General features: G+C 53.3%; 6 protein-coding genes across 6 annotated transcripts; 4 read left to right on the top strand and 2 right to left on the bottom strand.

Annotated features, from left to right (window-relative positions):
- Window positions 1–1,030: 1,030 nt before the first annotated feature.
- RHO25_005584 (uncharacterized protein) lies at window positions 1,031–6,669 on the top strand (the record flags this gene model as incomplete). Its single annotated transcript, XM_023596473.2, has 2 exons — window positions 1,031–1,302; window positions 1,395–6,669. 2 exons carry the CDS (start codon window positions 1,031–1,033, stop codon window positions 6,667–6,669), a joined length of 5,547 nt encoding a protein of 1,848 aa, XP_023457769.1.
- A 349-nt stretch (window positions 6,670–7,018) lies between these two features.
- Window positions 7,019–7,435, top strand: RHO25_005583 (uncharacterized protein; the record flags this gene model as incomplete). Its single annotated transcript, XM_023596472.2, has 1 exon — window positions 7,019–7,435. One exon carries the CDS (start codon window positions 7,019–7,021, stop codon window positions 7,433–7,435), a length of 417 nt encoding a protein of 138 aa, XP_023457430.1.
- A 1,558-nt stretch (window positions 7,436–8,993) lies between these two features.
- Window positions 8,994–9,932, top strand: ATG15_2 (Putative lipase atg15; the record flags this gene model as incomplete). The annotated part of the gene is made up of 1 exon (XM_023596471.2): window positions 8,994–9,932. The coding sequence occupies one exon, from the start codon at window positions 8,994–8,996 to the stop codon at window positions 9,930–9,932; it is 939 nt and encodes a 312-aa protein (XP_023457431.2).
- Window positions 9,933–9,988: 56 nt separating this feature from the next.
- On the bottom strand, window positions 9,989–11,566 carry RHO25_005581 (uncharacterized protein; the record flags this gene model as incomplete). The annotated part of the gene is made up of 5 exons (XM_023596470.1): window positions 9,989–10,486; window positions 10,522–10,748; window positions 10,804–10,897; window positions 10,953–11,278; window positions 11,350–11,566. 5 exons carry the CDS (start codon window positions 11,564–11,566, stop codon window positions 9,989–9,991), a joined length of 1,362 nt encoding a protein of 453 aa, XP_023457727.1.
- A 1,164-nt stretch (window positions 11,567–12,730) lies between these two features.
- RHO25_005580 (uncharacterized protein) lies at window positions 12,731–13,039 on the bottom strand (the record flags this gene model as incomplete). Its single annotated transcript, XM_023596469.2, has 2 exons — window positions 12,731–12,806; window positions 12,891–13,039. The coding sequence occupies 2 exons, from the start codon at window positions 13,037–13,039 to the stop codon at window positions 12,731–12,733; spliced, it is 225 nt and encodes a 74-aa protein (XP_023457728.2).
- A 3,322-nt stretch (window positions 13,040–16,361) lies between these two features.
- RHO25_005579 (uncharacterized protein) lies at window positions 16,362–16,865 on the top strand (the record flags this gene model as incomplete). Its single annotated transcript, XM_023596467.2, has 1 exon — window positions 16,362–16,865. One exon carries the CDS (start codon window positions 16,362–16,364, stop codon window positions 16,863–16,865), a length of 504 nt encoding a protein of 167 aa, XP_023457725.1.
- Between the last annotated feature and the right edge of the window lie 1,019 nt (window positions 16,866–17,884).

Here is a 17,884-nt window from a genome sequence, read left to right as displayed (position 1 = left end):
TTTTTGGGGGGTCCTTCGAATACACTACAGCATGCATGAACGTCAACAGCGCAGCGAGCTCCCAGCTTTCGCCCAGCTTTGAGCTGCGTCTGACGCGTCCTCCAATGCACACGCCCGGCTGACGCTCAATCCACAGCTCACCGTCGCCGCACACGAAGTGGCAATGGATAGAGCGTCAGCATCATCGATACTATAGCTTCTACCGACCGTTGTTCTCGACGCCGCACTGAGCGGGTCTGACCAGGGTGGGCCTGTCGCGCTGCTGTGTAGGCGATCGCGCCGCTTCGTCCACACGAATCTGCACAGCGCGCTAGCGCGTTGGGTAAAGTTTTTGTTGGCGTCGAAACCGTGCTGCAGGACATGCTGCCGTGCGCCACCCGGCTGCGCGTCGATGCAAAACGCGTCGCTGTCGTGTGGTAGGGAAGCACAACGCAGATGCCGTGTACAAGGGCAGTCTCGTGGCCAGCGTTGCATGCCGTCTGTGAGCGGTGGTGCGGGTGGCGGCGTCGAGGTTCGCGGCGCGGTGTGCTGCAGAAATCACGATGGCGACGAGGGGAACGATGGGGCGGCTGCCGGAGTGCTAAAACTGAATTGCCCAGGCCGGCTAGCCCAATCCACCAGCCGCAGTGTTCCTTTGCTCTCAGCACTCAGGAGAGGCCATGCAGGCAGGGATCTCGCTGTGCTGTGGGCGACTGTGGACATGCTGCTCGAGTGTATGCGTGTGCGTGCCGGTGATCCATCTTCCATCTCACCACCACTTCTCTCACCGTCGCCGTTGTCGTTGTGATCATCTGTTTGTGCCTTCCCATACACTCGCTTTTCGACACGCTCGCTGGCCAAGACGAGCAGGAGCCGCACGCGACGTGCCATCGCTTCCGCCCACAACAACAAAGTCGCAGCCTCCTTCTCCCGCGGGGCCTGCGCTCCAACATTCGCTGTCACCACACCCATCGTCCGCCTCACGAGGCATTAATCCGCCGATAGTGCAGTTTCAACATTAATACAGGCCCGCGCGGCCATCACCGCCGACATGGCCGTCAATCAGCAGAACCTGGCGGCGCTGCCAGCCCATTCGATGTCGGATACAAACATCACCTCGCACATCGCCTCCCGATTCCATCAGCACCTGCCCATCACGACATTGTCGTCGCAGGGCTACATTTCTGTCAACACATACAACTCCGCCGCTAAGGGCCCCAATGGCGGCAAGGAAGGGAGCGCCATGGGCGCCGCTGAGGAGCTCGCCAGTCGCATGTGGACAAGATTGGGAGCGCGACAGGAGAACCAGGCTGCTGTCTTTCTGTAAGTGCACACTGGTGGACATCGCCGAGCGGTGACCCGAGCATTCATGTGTAGCGACCTGAAACGTGAATGGCAAGCTGACTTGCACACAGCGGAGAATCTGGTACAGGCAAAACCACAATCAGATCACATCTGCTCAGCAACCTCCTACAATACAGCAGCACACCACTCTCCAAAAAGCTGTCATTTGCCGCCTTCGTTTTCGACTCGCTCACGACGACCAAGTCCATCACAACACCTACCGCATCCAAGGCAGGTCTATTCTTCGAGCTTCAATATGATACCACCTCTTCCATCCACCCTACACTCATTGGTGGTAAAGTCCTGGACCACAGACTGGAACGCAGCCGAGTGGCAGTGGTGCCACCTGGAGAGCGTAACTTCCACATTCTCTACTACCTTCTCGCAGGCACCAGCCCTGCGGAGAAAGAGCACCTCGGACTCGACCTCAATGGCAGCACTCCAGCGGGCGTAGGCAACAGGACCTCGATGGGCAATGGCAGCAAGCGATGGCGATATCTCGGACACCCTTCTCAAATGAAAGTGGGCATCAATGACGCGGAAGGGTTCCAACATTTCAAGACTGCTCTGCGCAAGTTGGAATTCCCTCGCGAGGAGATCGCTCACATGTGTGAGGTCCTCGCAGCCATTCTTCACATTGGTCAGCTTGAATTCATGACCACGCAATCCACCACACCCGCACCTGATGAGAGCGGTGGCTATGGTGCCGAAGGTGGCGAGGACATCACCGTTGTTAAGAACAAGGACACTCTTGCCACAATTGCGGCCTTCCTTGGCGTGGGTGAGCGGACGCTTGAGCAATCTTTGGGTTACAGGACCAAGATTTTGCACCGCGAGCGAGTCACCGTCATGCTGGATCCGAAGGGTGCCCGCGAGAACGCTGATGAGCTGGCAAGGACTCTGTACAGCTTGTTGGTAGCGTTGGTCATGGAGAAGATCAACCAGCGGCTTTGCGCCGTGGAGGACCAAATTGCCAACACAATTGCAATTGTGGACTTCCCTGGCTTTGCACAAGCAGCGTCCACCGGCAGCGTGCTGGATCAGCTCCTCATCAATGCCGCCAACGAGTCGCTGTACAACTTCTGTCTCCAAAGTTTCTTCGAGCGCAAGGCAGAGCTCTTGGAGACGGAAGAAGTGCCGGTGCCCGCTACTAGCTACTTCGACAACACTGACGCCGTTAAGGGCCTACTCAAGCCCGGCAATGGAGTGCTCAGCATCCTCGACGATCAAATGAGGCGTGGCAAGACCGACATCCAGCTGCTGGAATCTTTGCACAGACGTTTCAAGGGCAAGAACCCGGCCATTGAGGTCGCCAGTCCCACTGTCGTTCTCCCAGGCACTAACTTCCAGACACCGAACCAGTACCCCAAGTTCACCATCAAGCACTTTGCTGGTGAGGTGGAGTACCCAGTGGAAGGCTTGCTTGAGGAGAATGGAGAGGTCATCTCTGGCGACTTGATGAACCTCGTCAGCACAACCTCGAGTCCCTTCGTTTCTGAGCTCTTCGGACAAGAGGCTTTGAACAAGACCCTGCATCCGCAAGATCGCACTGCTATCACACAGGCTTCTGTGGCTTCCAAGCCATCTCGAATGCCCAGCACCGTGCGCAGAAAGGGCAGCCGTCCAGCACGCCTCCAGCAGCGTGAGGAGGACAATGGAAGCGATGAGGGAAGGACGAAGAGCTTTTCGCGCTCGAATAACGGTCCTGCTGCGGAGGCACAACAAGGCGCTGCTGCACAATTCCTGGCTTCACTCGACATCATCAACAGGGCGCTGAGTGCCCCGAACACCAACCCCTACTTCTTCTTCTGCCTCAAGCCCAACGACCGCAGAATCGCAAATCAGTTCGACAGTAAATGCGTTCGAACGCAGATTCAGGTGCTTGGTCTTGCTGAGATCGGACAGCGCCTGAAGAATGCCGACTTCAGCATTTTCATGCCATTCAGCGAATTCCTCGGATCTGCAGAGGGAGAGGTCTCCATTGTTGGCTCAGAGCGCGAGAAAGCAGAGCTTATCCTTGATGATAAGAGTTGGCCTAGCAATGAGGCGCGAGTAGGCACTACCGGTGTCTTCCTCAGCGAGCGTTGCTGGCGACAGATATCAAATGTGCCAGAGCTCGGAGAAGCTCCTCCCGCTGGGCCCTACGGTGATGAATCTTATGCTAACTCCGGGGTTCTCACTCCGGACGCCAAGCGAGGATTCGGCGAGTCCAAGGTGCAGTTGCTACAAACTCCTGGTTCTGGCTATCTGGACGACAAGGCAGCCGGGTACTTTGGTAGCAGAGATCTGGACGTCAAGTCTGAAGCTGGTGCATCTGCTTTCCGCGAGGGAGACATGTTCCGTAACCTGGAAACGCGATCTCAAATGGCGGAGAAGGGGAACGAAGTGAAGGCTGCCGAGATTGAGGAGCGTCCAGCTTCAGGCAGTCGCATTCGCTGGCTCGTCTTGGTATACATCTTCACCTGGTGGTGTCCAGACTTCCTCATCCGGACCATCGGTCGCATGCCTCGAAAGGACGTCCGGATGGCTTGGAGAGAGAAGTTGGCCATCAACATGATGATTTGGCTCTCCTGCGCATTCGTTGTCTTCTTCATGGTTGGCTTTCCCATCCTCATTTGCCCGACGCAGCACGTTTACAGTCTGGAGGAACTGACAAGCTACAACGGAAAGGACGGTGCGCAGTCGTACATTGCGATTCGCGGTGTCGTGTTCGACCTTGATGCTTTCATGCCGGCGCACTATCCTTCCATTGTGCCTCAATCTGCCCTAAAAAAGTATGCCGGAACGGAAGCAACAAATCTCTTCCCTGTTCAAGTCTCGGCCATGTGCCAAGGCGTCAACGAGTCTGGCATTGACCCAGCTGTCCAGCTGAGCTTCGTGACATACAACTACAGCGGCTCGACCGCAGCGATTGGTGCTCAAGATACCAATGCGCAGTACCACGACTTCCGCTGGGCCACCAATGACTCTCGGCCGGCCTGGTTCATCGAGCAGATGATCATGCTTTCGGGACACTACTGGAAGGGCAACATTGGCTACTCACCACAGTATCTCAAAACTCTCGCATCCAAGCAGAATTATGTCGCCTACATTGACGGCCGCGTCTACGACTTCACCGATTACATCGCCGGCGGCAGAGCACCACAATATCCTTCCGACACTGACAGACCCTCTACTCCGCCCAACTCGAACTTCATGGACGACAGAGTGGTTGATCTGTTCCAACAGCGTTCCGGCCAAGACGTGACCAAGTACTGGGAAGGTCTCAATCTTGATCAGGGTCTGAGAAACCGCATGCGCACTTGCATGGACAATCTCTTCTATGTCGGTAACCTTGATACGCGAAGCAGTCCGCAGTGTCAATTCGCAAAATACATCCTGCTGGCGATTTCGCTGCTGCTGGTGTCTGTCATCTGCTTCAAGTTTTTGGCTGCCCTGCAGTTTGGAAAGAAGAACGTTCCGGAAAACCTTGACAAATTCGTTATTTGCACAGTGCCCGCATACACGGAAGACGAAGACTCTTTGCGCCGTGCTATTGATTCTGCTGCGCGTATGAGGTACGACGACAAGCGCAAACTACTGTTCATCATCTGCGACGGTATGATTATTGGTCAAGGCAACGACAGACCAACTCCACGCATTGTCCTGGACATCTTGGGCGTGCCAGAGACTGTCGATCCAGTACCCCTCAGCTTCGAATCGCTCGGAGAAGGCATGAAACAACACAACATGGGCAAGATCTATTCTGGTCTCTACGAAGTGCAGGGTCACATTGTGCCTTTTATCGTCGTCGTCAAGGTCGGAAAACCATCCGAAGTCAGCCGTCCTGGTAACCGTGGCAAGCGCGATTCCCAGATGATCCTGATGCGCTTCCTCAACCGAGTCCATTACAACCAGCCTATGACACCCCTCGAGCTGGAGCTGCACCACCAGATTCGTAATGTGATCGGAGTTAATCCTACCTTCTACGAGTTCCTGCTGCAAATCGATGCAGATACAGTCGTAGCTCCAGACTCTGCGACGCGCTTCGTTTCTGCGTTCGTCAACGATACCAAGCTCATCGCTGTGTGCGGTGAGACTGCGCTCACGAATGCCAAGGCATCGTTCATCACCATGATGCAGGTGTACGAGTATTACATCTCGCACAACCTGACCAAGGCCTTCGAATCGCTCTTTGGATCCGTCACTTGTTTGCCCGGTTGTTTCACCATGTACCGCATTCGAGCTGCCGAAACTGGAAAGCCTCTCTTCGTGTCCCGAGAGATCGTCACAGATTACTCTGAGGTTCGCGTCGACACGCTTCACATGAAGAACTTGCTACACTTGGGAGAAGACAGATACCTCACCACACTTCTCATGAAGTACCACTCGAAGTACAAGACCAAGTACATCATGCGCGCTCATGCCTGGACAATCGCGCCCGACAGCTGGGCGGTGTTTATGTCGCAACGTCGTCGATGGATCAACAGTACCGTCCACAACCTGATCGAAGTCATCCCTCTTCAGCAGCTCTGTGGTTTCTGCTGTTTCAGTATGCGTTTTGTCGTCTTCTTGGATCTTCTCTCCACTATTGTTCAGCCCGTCATTGTCGGATACATCGTGTATCTGATTGTCACGGTTGCGAAGAACCCAAGCACTGTTCCGGTCACCGCTTTCATTCTTCTGGGAGCAATCTATGGTCTTCAAGCAATCATCTTCATCGTGCGCCGCAAGTGGGAAATGGTTGGTTGGATGATCATCTACATGGTTGCGACTCCGATTTTCTCCTTTGCTCTTCCTCTCCTTGCTTTCTGGCACATGGACGACTTCTCCTGGGGTAACACACGTATGGTTACTGGTGAGAAGGGCAAGCAGATCATCGTTTCCGACGAGGGCAAGTTCGATCCGGACAGTATTCCAAAGAAGAAGTGGGAAGAATACCAAGCCGAACTCTGGGATGCACAAACACGAGATGATGCCCGCTCTGAGATCAGTGGCATTAGCTACGCTACGAAGAGCTGGCATCCTGCCGCTTCCGAGTTTGGATACCAGCAACCAGGCCACAACAGTCAATTGTCTATCCCTGTGATGCCTCACAATGCGTCGCACATGTCCCTCGCATACTCGGACAACGGGATGCCAATGGGCATGGGCGCGAGGTCAGAGTACGGTGACATCTCATCGGACATGCCATCTGATGACGCTATTCTGGCTGAAATTCGCGAGATCCTCCGTACTGCAGATCTCATGACCGTCACCAAGAAGAGCATCAAGGCCGAGCTTGAGCGACGATTCCAGGTACCAATGGACTCAAAGAGACAGTACATCGGCAGTGCCACCGAGGCGATCCTCAGCGGACAGCTTTAGGAATGTGACCCCTTGATCGCGTCTGAGCTCTGTCATCGGCTGCGCGCTCGGGCGGAAAGTGATGAGTTTTGCTCTCTTGTACAGCACACTATACAGCGACCGGCCAGGCTGAGGCTTCGGGGTGGCGGCAATGCCCCAAGCAAACTCAAGGAAAAAGCGAAGAAGTTGGCGCGGCGATCAAAGCGTGAAAAGCTAGAACAAGCCCAGAACCAAGAGCCGCCACGACCTTCCCACGGCAGCTCTGCAATCGCTCGATCGGTCCCTCGCATTTGCGATCGTTTGTCTTGCCGTCAGGCAGGCAGAATATTGTCCGCTATAGGCTGGCGTGAGTTGCCTGGGGCAGTGTGATATGCCCCATCATATACAATATCCAGAACCGCGCGAAGAGCAGCTTGAAGAGCCTTTCCCGGAAGACTTGGAATATGCTCGAACACAGAATCTTATTCCGCACCGTGGTGGGCCCGCTGCGGGTCTGGGCATTCGCTCTATGGAATTCCATGAGTCCTCGAGGCGTTACGACGCTCAGCGTGAGCCTGTGGGGGACGAGCCTATTGGTGTCGAGCCTGTGGACATGCAGTACGTGTTCCCATCGACTGCGGACGAGTACACGGTTGAGCCCTCTGCTTATCCCTCTCGGACTGTGAGCCCTGTCTCCTCAGCAGGCTCTTTACCCACTTCAGAAGTCAGCGCACTAGTTGAAGACGATCAGAACTTGCAACACCGCGACACCGCAGATGAACCTGAAAGTCGGAGCACCCATGATTGAGAGAAGCATTACACTCATTGTCTTATTACCATCGTGATGGAGGTTTGAATGCATTGGTTTGGAGGACCACCTGCATGGCGGAATACGGCGTCTTACTTGGGGAACTTTTCATCGCACACACGGTTTACAACACAATAATGAAGTGAAATGCAACAACAACAACAAACAGCAGGAACACCAACTTTCACTGAGTTGGAAGAAGAAGAAGAAAAAGCGAGTGGCGCAATGGCGTTTCTGTGAGCAGGAATGATATGTCAGTCAGTCTTTTGGAAAGGGAAGGGATTGGAATGTACAGAACAGAATCAGTGACTTGGATTGTAAAAGACTTTAGTGTGGTAATTATTCTTGGAAAAGAAAAGAAAGACGTAGAAATGAGTTTCTTGTGCCTGTTGCTCGATGGTCGTGTTGTCTATCTGATAAACTGCTTGGTGAAGTTACATCGTACTTCATCGTGGTCTATGTGTAAGTCTCACATCTCGCCATCGATTGCACGAATAGTGGTCGACGCGAATGGATAAGCTAGTTTTTGGCCAAGGGAGTAACAGCCGGTCTCCTTTGTGCAACTACGCAGATGTCCTCTTCTCTGCGCCATTTCTGCGGAAGGAAGTACTGGGGTCGAAGCCGTCTGCTCTCATCCTGCTGCCAGTGCAGCCAACTTTCGATATGACGAGTTTGCATATCGGACCGCCATCTTTCCAGAAGAAAATATGCCGGAATCTCAGCAACAATAGCAGCTCTAGATGCTGGTTGTTCCGTCCAAATCGTCATGGTCAGCAACGTATCTTTGTGGGATGGATATCTCGGCGGTGAGGACTCTGATACAAGACGTGAAGAGTACTGAAAAAATGCGGAAGGATCTTTTGAGTTGCCCTTGATGGTATCAAGGTTAGACTAATCATGCGCGTGCGATGATCCTTTCGAGCTTGCTGCCTACGGCGAAGAGCTGTGATGAAGCAGCTCTTTGAGTCCCGAGGACAAACACTTCAATAATCCTTCATGTCATCACATCCCGTTGTTCGAGCAGCCAGCAATATACCTCGCACCTCCTCCATCACTCCGTAGAGATCTTGCAATCGTGCAGCATGCTCTTCTCATGGCTGCTGATCCTCGTATTACTCTTTACCGACCCTTGCTCAGCCGTGCAGTATCCTTTGAGGTTGGCAGATGGCTGGAAGTATGATGATAGCTACCCAGAGCCAAGTGTCTCGCGGAAAGGGTTTGTATGTCATGGAGGATGCGATTCCATCTCGATGTGCTCGCTAATTTAGTCCAGACACTAAGACACGTTTACCATCGCGGAACCCACGACTATCCCTCGATGCATCGATATCATGATATATCAATAAAGCTTCGAGTCCTCGAAACCCTACCTGTTGTTCATGCAGTACCCGTGCACATAGAACGCTTAGTCGACCGCCGACAGGAATATATCGACTCGCTCCTGGCAACCGCTCGGTCTCACGGTCAAGCGGAACGTCTCTCTCCGGATGCTTGGACCATTGCTGCACTACTAGGTCCAAACACAACTGATAAGTCCACGGTAATCGCATTGGCAAAGATGGCCTACGATGCCTACGTGCCAGATCCATCAAGTAAAGAGTGGAAATCAATCGGTCCTGGCAACCACTCTATCTTCAACCACTCGTCGTCCTTTGGCTGGGACTCTGATGGCCTGAGAGGGCATGTGTTTCTGGACGAGACGAATAGTACGATGGTCATTAGCCTGAAGGGGACTTCGATGGCATTATTCGACGGAGAAGGGTCCACTCGCAAGGACAAGCTGAATGACAACCTCTTCGCATCCTGTTGTTGCGGTCAAGGTGGTCATTACGGTTGGAAGGTCGTGTGTGATTGTATGACTTCGGCTTTCACATGCAATAACACTTGTTTGGCATCTTCGCTGGAAACAAAGGATCACTACTACAACGCCGGACGAGAGTTATACGGAAACATCACTGCCCGATACCCACAGATATCAAACGTCTGGTTGACTGGTCACTCGCTAGGCGGCGTTGTCGCTTCTTTATTGGGCATGACATATGGTGTTCCTGTGATGACTTATGAGGCATTTCCAGACGCTTTGGCAGCATCACGTTTGGGCTTACCGACACCGCCTGGATATCATATTGGCCAGTCACGATTCAGCGATACAGGGATTTACCATTATGGCCACACTGCTGACCCTGTCTTCATGGGTACCTGCAACTCATTATTATCGGGCTGTACGTTGGTAGGATATGCATTCCAGAGCATGTGTCATACCGGAAAGACGTGTATCTATGACACGGTCAAGGACCTGGGATGGCGGTCTAGTGTTAGCTCTCATCGAATTGTGAGCGTCATATCGGATGTGCTCGAGGCGTATGACCAAGTTCCTGTCTGCGAGGTGACGAGCGACTGTGAAGACTGTTTCAATTGGAAGTTTTATGAAAGCGACGGGTCTGAGAACTCCACCGAGGAATATCTGCCTAGGTCAACGATACGCGATCTGGCATAGTGGCTCGATGATTCTGCGCCGTAAATGACTGTTACGTCGATACCAGACTTCCTACTTCATTCTTGTTGCAAAGAGGGATACAGCCACCGAAAGACATCCTTTGGACACAGCTCTCTAGCCAAATTGGACCTTGTGGTATGCTCCCAACTCCCATCTTCATTCCTTTTCGCAACACTAAACTCTCTTTCGACGAACATGGGATACTCTGGGACATTGTTTTGGCCGGCCTTGCCCCAGTTCACAGCTGTTTCGCTTCTATCGCTGAGAGTCAATCCAGTGATGGCGGCTGGCTTCCAGCCTGGAACTCGCGCACGACGATATCGCACCATGGGATGAGTGAACTCACGGGTGTCGTCGGAATAAGCGCCAGGGGTTCTAATTTGCTGTCCAAGAATGCGAAAGAAGGTTCCCGACAGTCCAGCAAAATTATCGACGATTTTACCGCAGCCCCAGCTAGAAGGATCTCCATTTTGCACCAGGGCTGCAGTATGTTGCGAGATCAAAAGGTCAATTGCCTCGGCTTCGAATGTGAGAATTGTGCCAATGTTATCAATCTGAAGACGCAAGTCAGTAATTGCCCGCAGCCGACGGCTATCCACAAAGTACTTGCCATCCAAGCCAATGTGTTGGCCGCAATTTCTCCTCGGTCGCCGTCTTCGACTGGGTCATCTGCTTGCCCGCCAACATTACTATGCACACCGGGAAACCAGCATTGCTCAAGGCGCTGCTCTCTGCTGGCTGTTTGATGCCACATCGTTGGTGGGAACGTGATGCGCTTTTCGTCTAGTGCAAGCGCCTGGAAGCCGTGCTGGATGTCTTCATACAATTTCAGGTTAGTATGAATCGGCAAACTGTTCAGCAGCGGACATACTTCTCGGAAGACTGGTATCATGAAACGCATACTTCTGATTGAGAGGAATGCCAACAGCCTGCAGAGCTGTCACACCAGGCCACTGTGGAACACCCTGCAGAACGATTAGTACAGCATTTCTGACAGGTCTTCGAGTATCTTAGGCTCACCAGAGCTCCCACCGTGTCCCAAACACCGACGACTTTCACTTGGACCGTCCTGATCTTAAGCCGCTCACTGTTGTCTCGATACCATTTACTTTCCTCAAACGGTGACTTGCTGCTTCTCGCTCGATACGCTTTCCACATATCGGCAAAAGAGCCCATATTCACCGCAGACAAGATTCCGATCTCGGAGACAAGGCACGCTGCTGATCGGACCGTGAATGCTCCTCTACTGAAGCCCAGGAAAAAGAGCTCGTCTCCAAGCTCATAGTTGTTGCTGATGAAATCGTAGACTTGAGTCACTTCGACATCAAGACCCCATCCTAGACCCCCTGGAAGCTAGTGAGCATAATGTCGGACGATGAAGTCATGCTGCTTGTTCGACAGAGTATTCGGTACTTACCCTCAATTGCTTTCGCAAACGGGAGACTGGTGCTTCCCAATCCGGCATTGTACGACACCACTTGTGTAACGATCTTGCCATCAACCACAGCATGTGGTGCTATCGCTCTGGCAATCTTGGCCACGTTCGATGGCGTGGAAGCATCGCCAGTGTTCGCAGCCATCCAAGTGCCGTCGCAACAGACGATGATTCGTTTGTAGTTCGCCACTTCAGGCATGTTGCACAGACGAAGAAGACAAAGGAAGCTTGCAGAGGTTCGGCGTATGTGTCAACTGAGACTTGCCAGACAAAGGACGTCGCAGCCCATGTTATCCCTCTTGTCCAAGACGCATTTCAGCTCCAGCTAAATACAGAAAGCTCAAGGCGAGCTGACTCCCAGCAGAGTACCTTGTCACATGCAGATGCGCATCTTGCCCGAACGCCCGTCAGCTGTGGTCTAAATTGCATTCAGGCCGCATTCGCATTCAAGCAGCCGGAGCAATGATGTGATCCAATGACTTTGGCCTTCTTCCTTTCACATGAAATAAAATATGCAGATACGCCATAGAAAGAGACGCCATGCCAACATGTGAAGACCAGTCAGTGGCGAGAAAAAGCCAATAAGCAACCACGGCCAGACGTCCAAGAAGATTCAATACACATACGATGCACGGTTGTAGCACGAAGCAGCTTACAGCTCAAGCTTGCAGTCGGAATGAGCTCTTGGCCCTGTACGAATCCCTGACGGCAGTTTCGAAGGGTCATGCTTGCAATGAGTGGCGAACGTGATTCGATGGTTCCTGCGTTAAATTTCATGCAGAAGGGATGAGACGGGGCAGTCGCTCAGCTATTCGGGTTCCAGTGAATGCTCGATTGACCAGTCACTACGTCAGCTTATCGCAACGATGAATTAGATGCATACATGTAGCTTATGCCCCAGAAGTGTAAAGAGCAAGGTGGAAAGATTGGCTATTGTGCGAATGGTTCTCCAAATGCGATGTATAAGGATCGATGTACATGACCTTCTTCGCGACGAGTGACTGTCATTGAGCATCGCTGTTTGACAAAACATCTCCGGCCCAATTGATGCACAACGCGTGAATGCTTCTCAGCTCTTTACGCTCGGGTATCTGCGCGAAGGCCAAAGCCCCAGCCGTCCTGCATCAGCAAGCCGCGAGTCTCAGCTCTTGTGCAGCCCAAGTGCCTGCACGACAGCGCCTCTCCGCCGTCCCGCGCATCTAGCATTGTTTCGCAGCAGCGCTCGTTCCATAGCAGTTACCCGCCTCTCCACTGTTCGAAGCCGTGCAGCCACTTGGCTGGTCGAAGCTCGTGGCTTGACCGCACCTCTGACAAAGTTGACGATATCCAGCCGTACAGTAGTACTAATGGCAAGCAGAATGTGTCAGTCTTCGGCAAGCTTCAGCTCTGCGCAGTGGAATTCGTTCCATACCAAGTTCGCTGCCGCGTCGCAGTAGTACCTAGAGAAGTGCAAAGCCAACGTCAGTGATCGTGGCTGGGATGAGATCTGGACTCCGGAATGGGAGCTACTCAGATTGACTTACCCATTGCCGCCTGGAACGTCGTTGCAGCTCTGTCTCGTTGGGGCGTTGAAGAACTTGCTTTCTCCAAGATTGAAGCCTTGGGGGGCAGGCTTCGCTGCTGCGAGCATAGCGACGCTCGCGAAAAGGAGAGATGTAGAAGTAAATTGCATCTTGCAGAATTGCGCAGCGTTGTGATTGTCGGTGTGATAAGGGTGTAGCAGTGAGCCTCGAGAGGGTGGATGTTCGCCGTGTTATACGCTTCAGTGTGGTGTGGTGAGGAAGGGCCAACAAAGTACCTTGTGTTCCATTCGAGCCCGCTTCCTCTTCCTTGCGCGAGCTTCTACCTTGTCGCAATCTCGTATAATCTCCAAAACTATCAAGATGTGACCCTAAGTCGGAGAATGGCGAGCGTTCAAGGCCAGATTGGGAGCTGCTCGACACGTTCTGAACAATGCACTCGTCCTCGATAATGAACAACGGGCATATGCCGACCGAACACGAAGACCATGGCCATCCTGAAGTTGCTGTTTGGAGTTTCTACCGACCGAATGTGATATAACGAGCTCCCCCCGGGCTCGATCGAAGTTAGAACGCGAGGCAAAGCGACCTTTGCGAGTAGTCGAGACTCTTTCTACGGCAAGAGCTATATTCTTCAGCTTGTTCCCTGCGCTTGCTAATTTTAAACGAGGCTGTAGAGGGGAGGAAGTCAACTTGAAGACGTGGGTGCCTCGTATGGAAACTTTATTACTCGCGTACATGTCCAGAGTGGTGCCAGTCCAAGTCTGCTTCCGACGGCTTTGATGCGAACCCTCGTGCCCGTCCATTTATGCAGCACATGCCGCGCTACAGTCGCGAGAGAGCATGAAGTGTAGGCCATAATTCTTGATTATTGGCTGTCTCGCATCGACCCCTGGTTGTTCTGGTGCTTTGTTGTAACGGTCAGGCCCGAAGCTGTGTAACGTGGTTGCTTCAAGCTCATTCCAAGACGCTCGGGCCGGAGCCCTGGAAGTGCAAGTCTAATTCGGGACTTTTGAGCAGCGTAGCCTTGCAGCATGGCAGAAGGTCCAACTTAGGTCGTACGCGGCGTCCGTGCTGCGTAAAGTTAAGGTACGCGTGGCCGACCAGAGGGTTGGTAAATTGCACTGAAACCCGCGGACCCCGCGTGGTCAATTCATGATCCTAGCTTTGTCTGCACATATTGCCACTGCGATGATGCGGTTAATAAGATGACTGACTATAGCAACGCCACTCAAGGTGCGTCAGCGCCCTCATAGGCGTAGGGGAGTTTGTTGGTCCCTTACATCTTGAAGAACTTTGTGGCGGGCCATGATGTGAAAGCTCCAGATGCTCCACAGCCAGAAACAGTCTTCTCAAATATGCTCGCAGCGTCCCAGGTGCGTTCAAAGTGAGGCTCTTCGTAGCGTGAATGCTGAAGTCTCTATGTTTTGGCAGCGTCAGCGTCAGCGTCAGCAACATGCACCGCCTATGCTTCTCTTTTCTGAGGCTAAGTGTTTCTGGTAAGGGCGCCACGAATGCACTATCGCCGGCCTCCAAATGGATTCAGGCCGCGTCGGTGATGAGGTTCCCCTGCCTGCACCAAGTGAGTGAACTTGATCAGAACGTTGGTTATCGCGGTGCGTGAGGGTAAGCTATACCTTGAATATGAATGGTAAGCACACATCGTTTGGAATAGCTACCTTGCACTCGTAAGCTTGGCTGAGTTCTCTCTTCGAAGATGAGCTTGTTGACCACATCTATGCACTCCAGTAAGAGACGCAGGAAAGGCTTCACGAGAACGAATATGCCGCAGACCGGCCACAGCAACTGCAAAAAGTGTGGACTAGAACTTTGGGCAGTCCCAGTGCTCCTGAGGGACGCTATTCGCCACGGCGTTGCTTATGGAGTTGCCTCCTGGTATTCCCTGCTCCAAGGTATGAAAATGCGAGTTCTCGTGTTTCACTCGACTACACGTGATACTTGACTGTGCCCTGGGACGACAGCAGATACTGAACAGCTGCGCGGCTATTTGGGGATAGAGCTTTGCAGCGCGGATATGTGCTTGTATGAAACGGTATCGGTTCTGTGGTCACTATCTTCAACATCAGGTGAGGGCGATAGTCCCAACGAGTAGATTCTGAGAGTGATTGGATGCAAAGGCCAGACTTGAGGTCGTCTTTGGGCGTGAAATTGATGTGGTGCTGTCGACTTTCTGCCTTACAATGGTCGAGACAGAACTTTTAGAACGGTCGACCCTGATAGACTAGCGCAATGCTCCCTTCTGGAGCGTGAGACGACACAGACGCGTACGCATTGGTAGCCGACATGCCCACGAGGCGCGCCCCCTGCGCGATAGTGTTCCAGATGAACTGCCGGACCTGTCCTTGTTCCGTGATTTGTAGAAATCCCATTGGCAGTCGACTGCGTTGGAGTGCTGCTCGTACACCTGCTGTAGCTGGTTTGGACGACACCAGGAATGCCATGACTCCATCTCCTCTCCAGCCTGCCGGAGCCCCAACATATGCACCTTCCAACTCTCTTACATTGCATGGTTGAGCAGTGCTGAGCTTACATTGTATCAGCACTCTGAGAACTCGTGCACCGGCTGATTCTCTCCCTGCTTCCGTATCCTGAGGGAGCGACCACTGGCCGAGCAAATCTATGCCAAGATCGTTCGCCTTTCCTGTGCGATGCAAATCGAAGTGGTAGGCGCTGAGAGCCTGCCGAACCATGTACTCGAAGTTTGTCCCTCTGAACACGGTAGATGCTTGATTGAGATTGCGAGCTGCTGCGTATGCTTGAAAGGTCGCGAGATCGTGGTGCTTGGTCTGATCAGCGCGCAGGGCTACGCGGGGCGGAGAAGAGGCGGTGGTGGACGAGCGCCTCGTTTTTCGTGTGCGCGATGCTGTCACGGCAGCAGCTGACCCGCCCTTCGCTGTCTTCGTCTGGCCTGGCTCTCTTCTCTTTCTTTCTCGTCTCTCCGGCAACACCTTTCCTTCTGTCTCTGCGGCAACATGGTGCTTTGTTCGGGCACGAGCGAGTTGTGCGAGATGCTGCTGGAGCGAGACAGGCTTCGGCTGGGACTCAGCAGGTGATATTTCCGGTGCTGGCTGTGGCGCGAAATGATGAAAGAAGGAGTTCAGCCCATCGTTGGTCTGCTCGGTCCTGGTCCTCGTCGAAGGTCGGCGCGACTTGGGAGAAACGGTCGACACGCGACGCAGCTCTGGGAGTTTCAAGCGCTGTCGAAGGAGGACATGACGAGCCAGCATGAGCGTGTTCCGACGGCACTCATGCTGCTGCCAATGCACGATGGTGGGTCGGAATGCAAAGTGAATGAATATCGCATGTGACAGACGGAGCTGGCGCGCAGGGGAAAGGCGAACGCGAAACTTCCGCGCAGGGTCTTGGCGTGGAGTTCCGTTCATAGGCCCGCTGGTCGCGACTTGACCACTTCTTGCACCGCATCGAGACATGTAGCAGTCGTGCACCGGCATCATGGCAGACCGGCTCACTCAGCTCCAAGACTGCCTGGATGATCTCCTCAACCAGATGTACGCTTCTCTGCACTACATCCACAACCGCCATCCGTATGGCACCATCGAGGGTCAGCCGCAAGGACCACACTTCCGCCTCGCCGGCGACGACGACGACAAGGAGGACAAGAAGGACAAGAAGAAAGGCTCCGCCGCGGCCGTGATCAATGGTGACAATGATGCGAAGCCCGAGGTCACCACTCCTGAGCAAGAGGACCCGGACAAGTTCAACACAGGCTTGAGAGAACTCGCACAGGATCTGGTGCTTAAGGAGCAGCAGATTGAGTACATTGTGAACTCACTGCCGGGCCTGGGCAATAGTGAGCAGAGTCAGGAGCAGAGGATGAAAGAGTTGGAGCGCGAACTGCGAGAGGTCGAGCTGGAGCGGGAGAAGAAGGAAGCGGACAAGCAGGAGCTCGTCGCTGTACTGGGCGAAGTCATTGGGAAGGTGAAGAGGGTGCCGTGAATGCATCTCACGCACTATCATCACTATTCACTATATGCGTCGGGATGCGGTACAAAGTATCGTGTCGGACCTGCAGCACACCAGCGCACTTCTTCCCTACGAGCCTTCACTTGCAGCTGCGACTTACCCGTGGCATCTGTGGCAGCACTGTCGTACGGGAGGTCCATCTTCCGTGCAGCTTTTGCGGCAAACACAAGCGCTATCGGAGGCAATTGTTGCACAAACAATCCTGCATTATTGGTGCCATTGAGTCGCACACAAGCATACTTTATCTTCCCCCGGAGGCCGCTGCAGCATCGGTCGTCAGTGCCGCCACTTTCACGATGACGGGCGGGAGCAAAATATGGGCTGAACAACGGCAGCAATCACCCACTTTCGTGAACTCGAGTGGCAGGCTGTACCCTGTTAGTCAACCGAAGAGTTCTTGCTTGAAGAACGATTTTTCGATTCAAGATTCGAAAGAGCGGTTTGCGAGAGAAATCGAAGCATCCTCCTCCTGCGATCTGCGAAACTCTCCTCATCACAGTCTCTCGACACCGCATCCAATATCAACACCTTCCGCGAGATCATTCATCGGCGAGCAGGAGCAAAGCTCAGCTACCCGCAATCATTCTTCGAAAATGGACATGGCTCCAGATCATTTTGCGTACACAGATCCACAAATTGAGTCCTCTACGGAAGCAACAGCGCGCCTGCGATGCCAGCAACCGCCCCTCGGCGCCGATCTCTCACGAGACTACTTCCCGACCTCGAACTACACCACTTCCAGCAAGCGTGCAGACTCGAAACTGAGCGAAGACATCAGTTCTTCCACACATGGATCTGAAGGAGTGTCATCCGAACCCACCAACTGGCATATTGATCTCGACAACTCCTCCCTTCATAGCGATCAGTCTTTCGACCTGGGCTACAAGAGTCGACCCGCTCCGCCATGTCTATACAAACAGCACACGAGGGTCTGGAATTCGCAGTATACCAGGCCACTGAAGGACATGTTGACCGAAATCCTGGAAGTGCGC

This window comes from Cercospora beticola, chromosome 3, assembly GCF_033473495.1.
Source record: "Cercospora beticola chromosome 3, complete sequence".
Taxonomy (NCBI): Eukaryota; Fungi; Ascomycota; class Dothideomycetes; order Mycosphaerellales; family Mycosphaerellaceae; genus Cercospora; species Cercospora beticola.
Note: the sequence above shows the minus strand (reverse complement) of the source record. Positions and strands in the feature narration are given on the sequence as shown.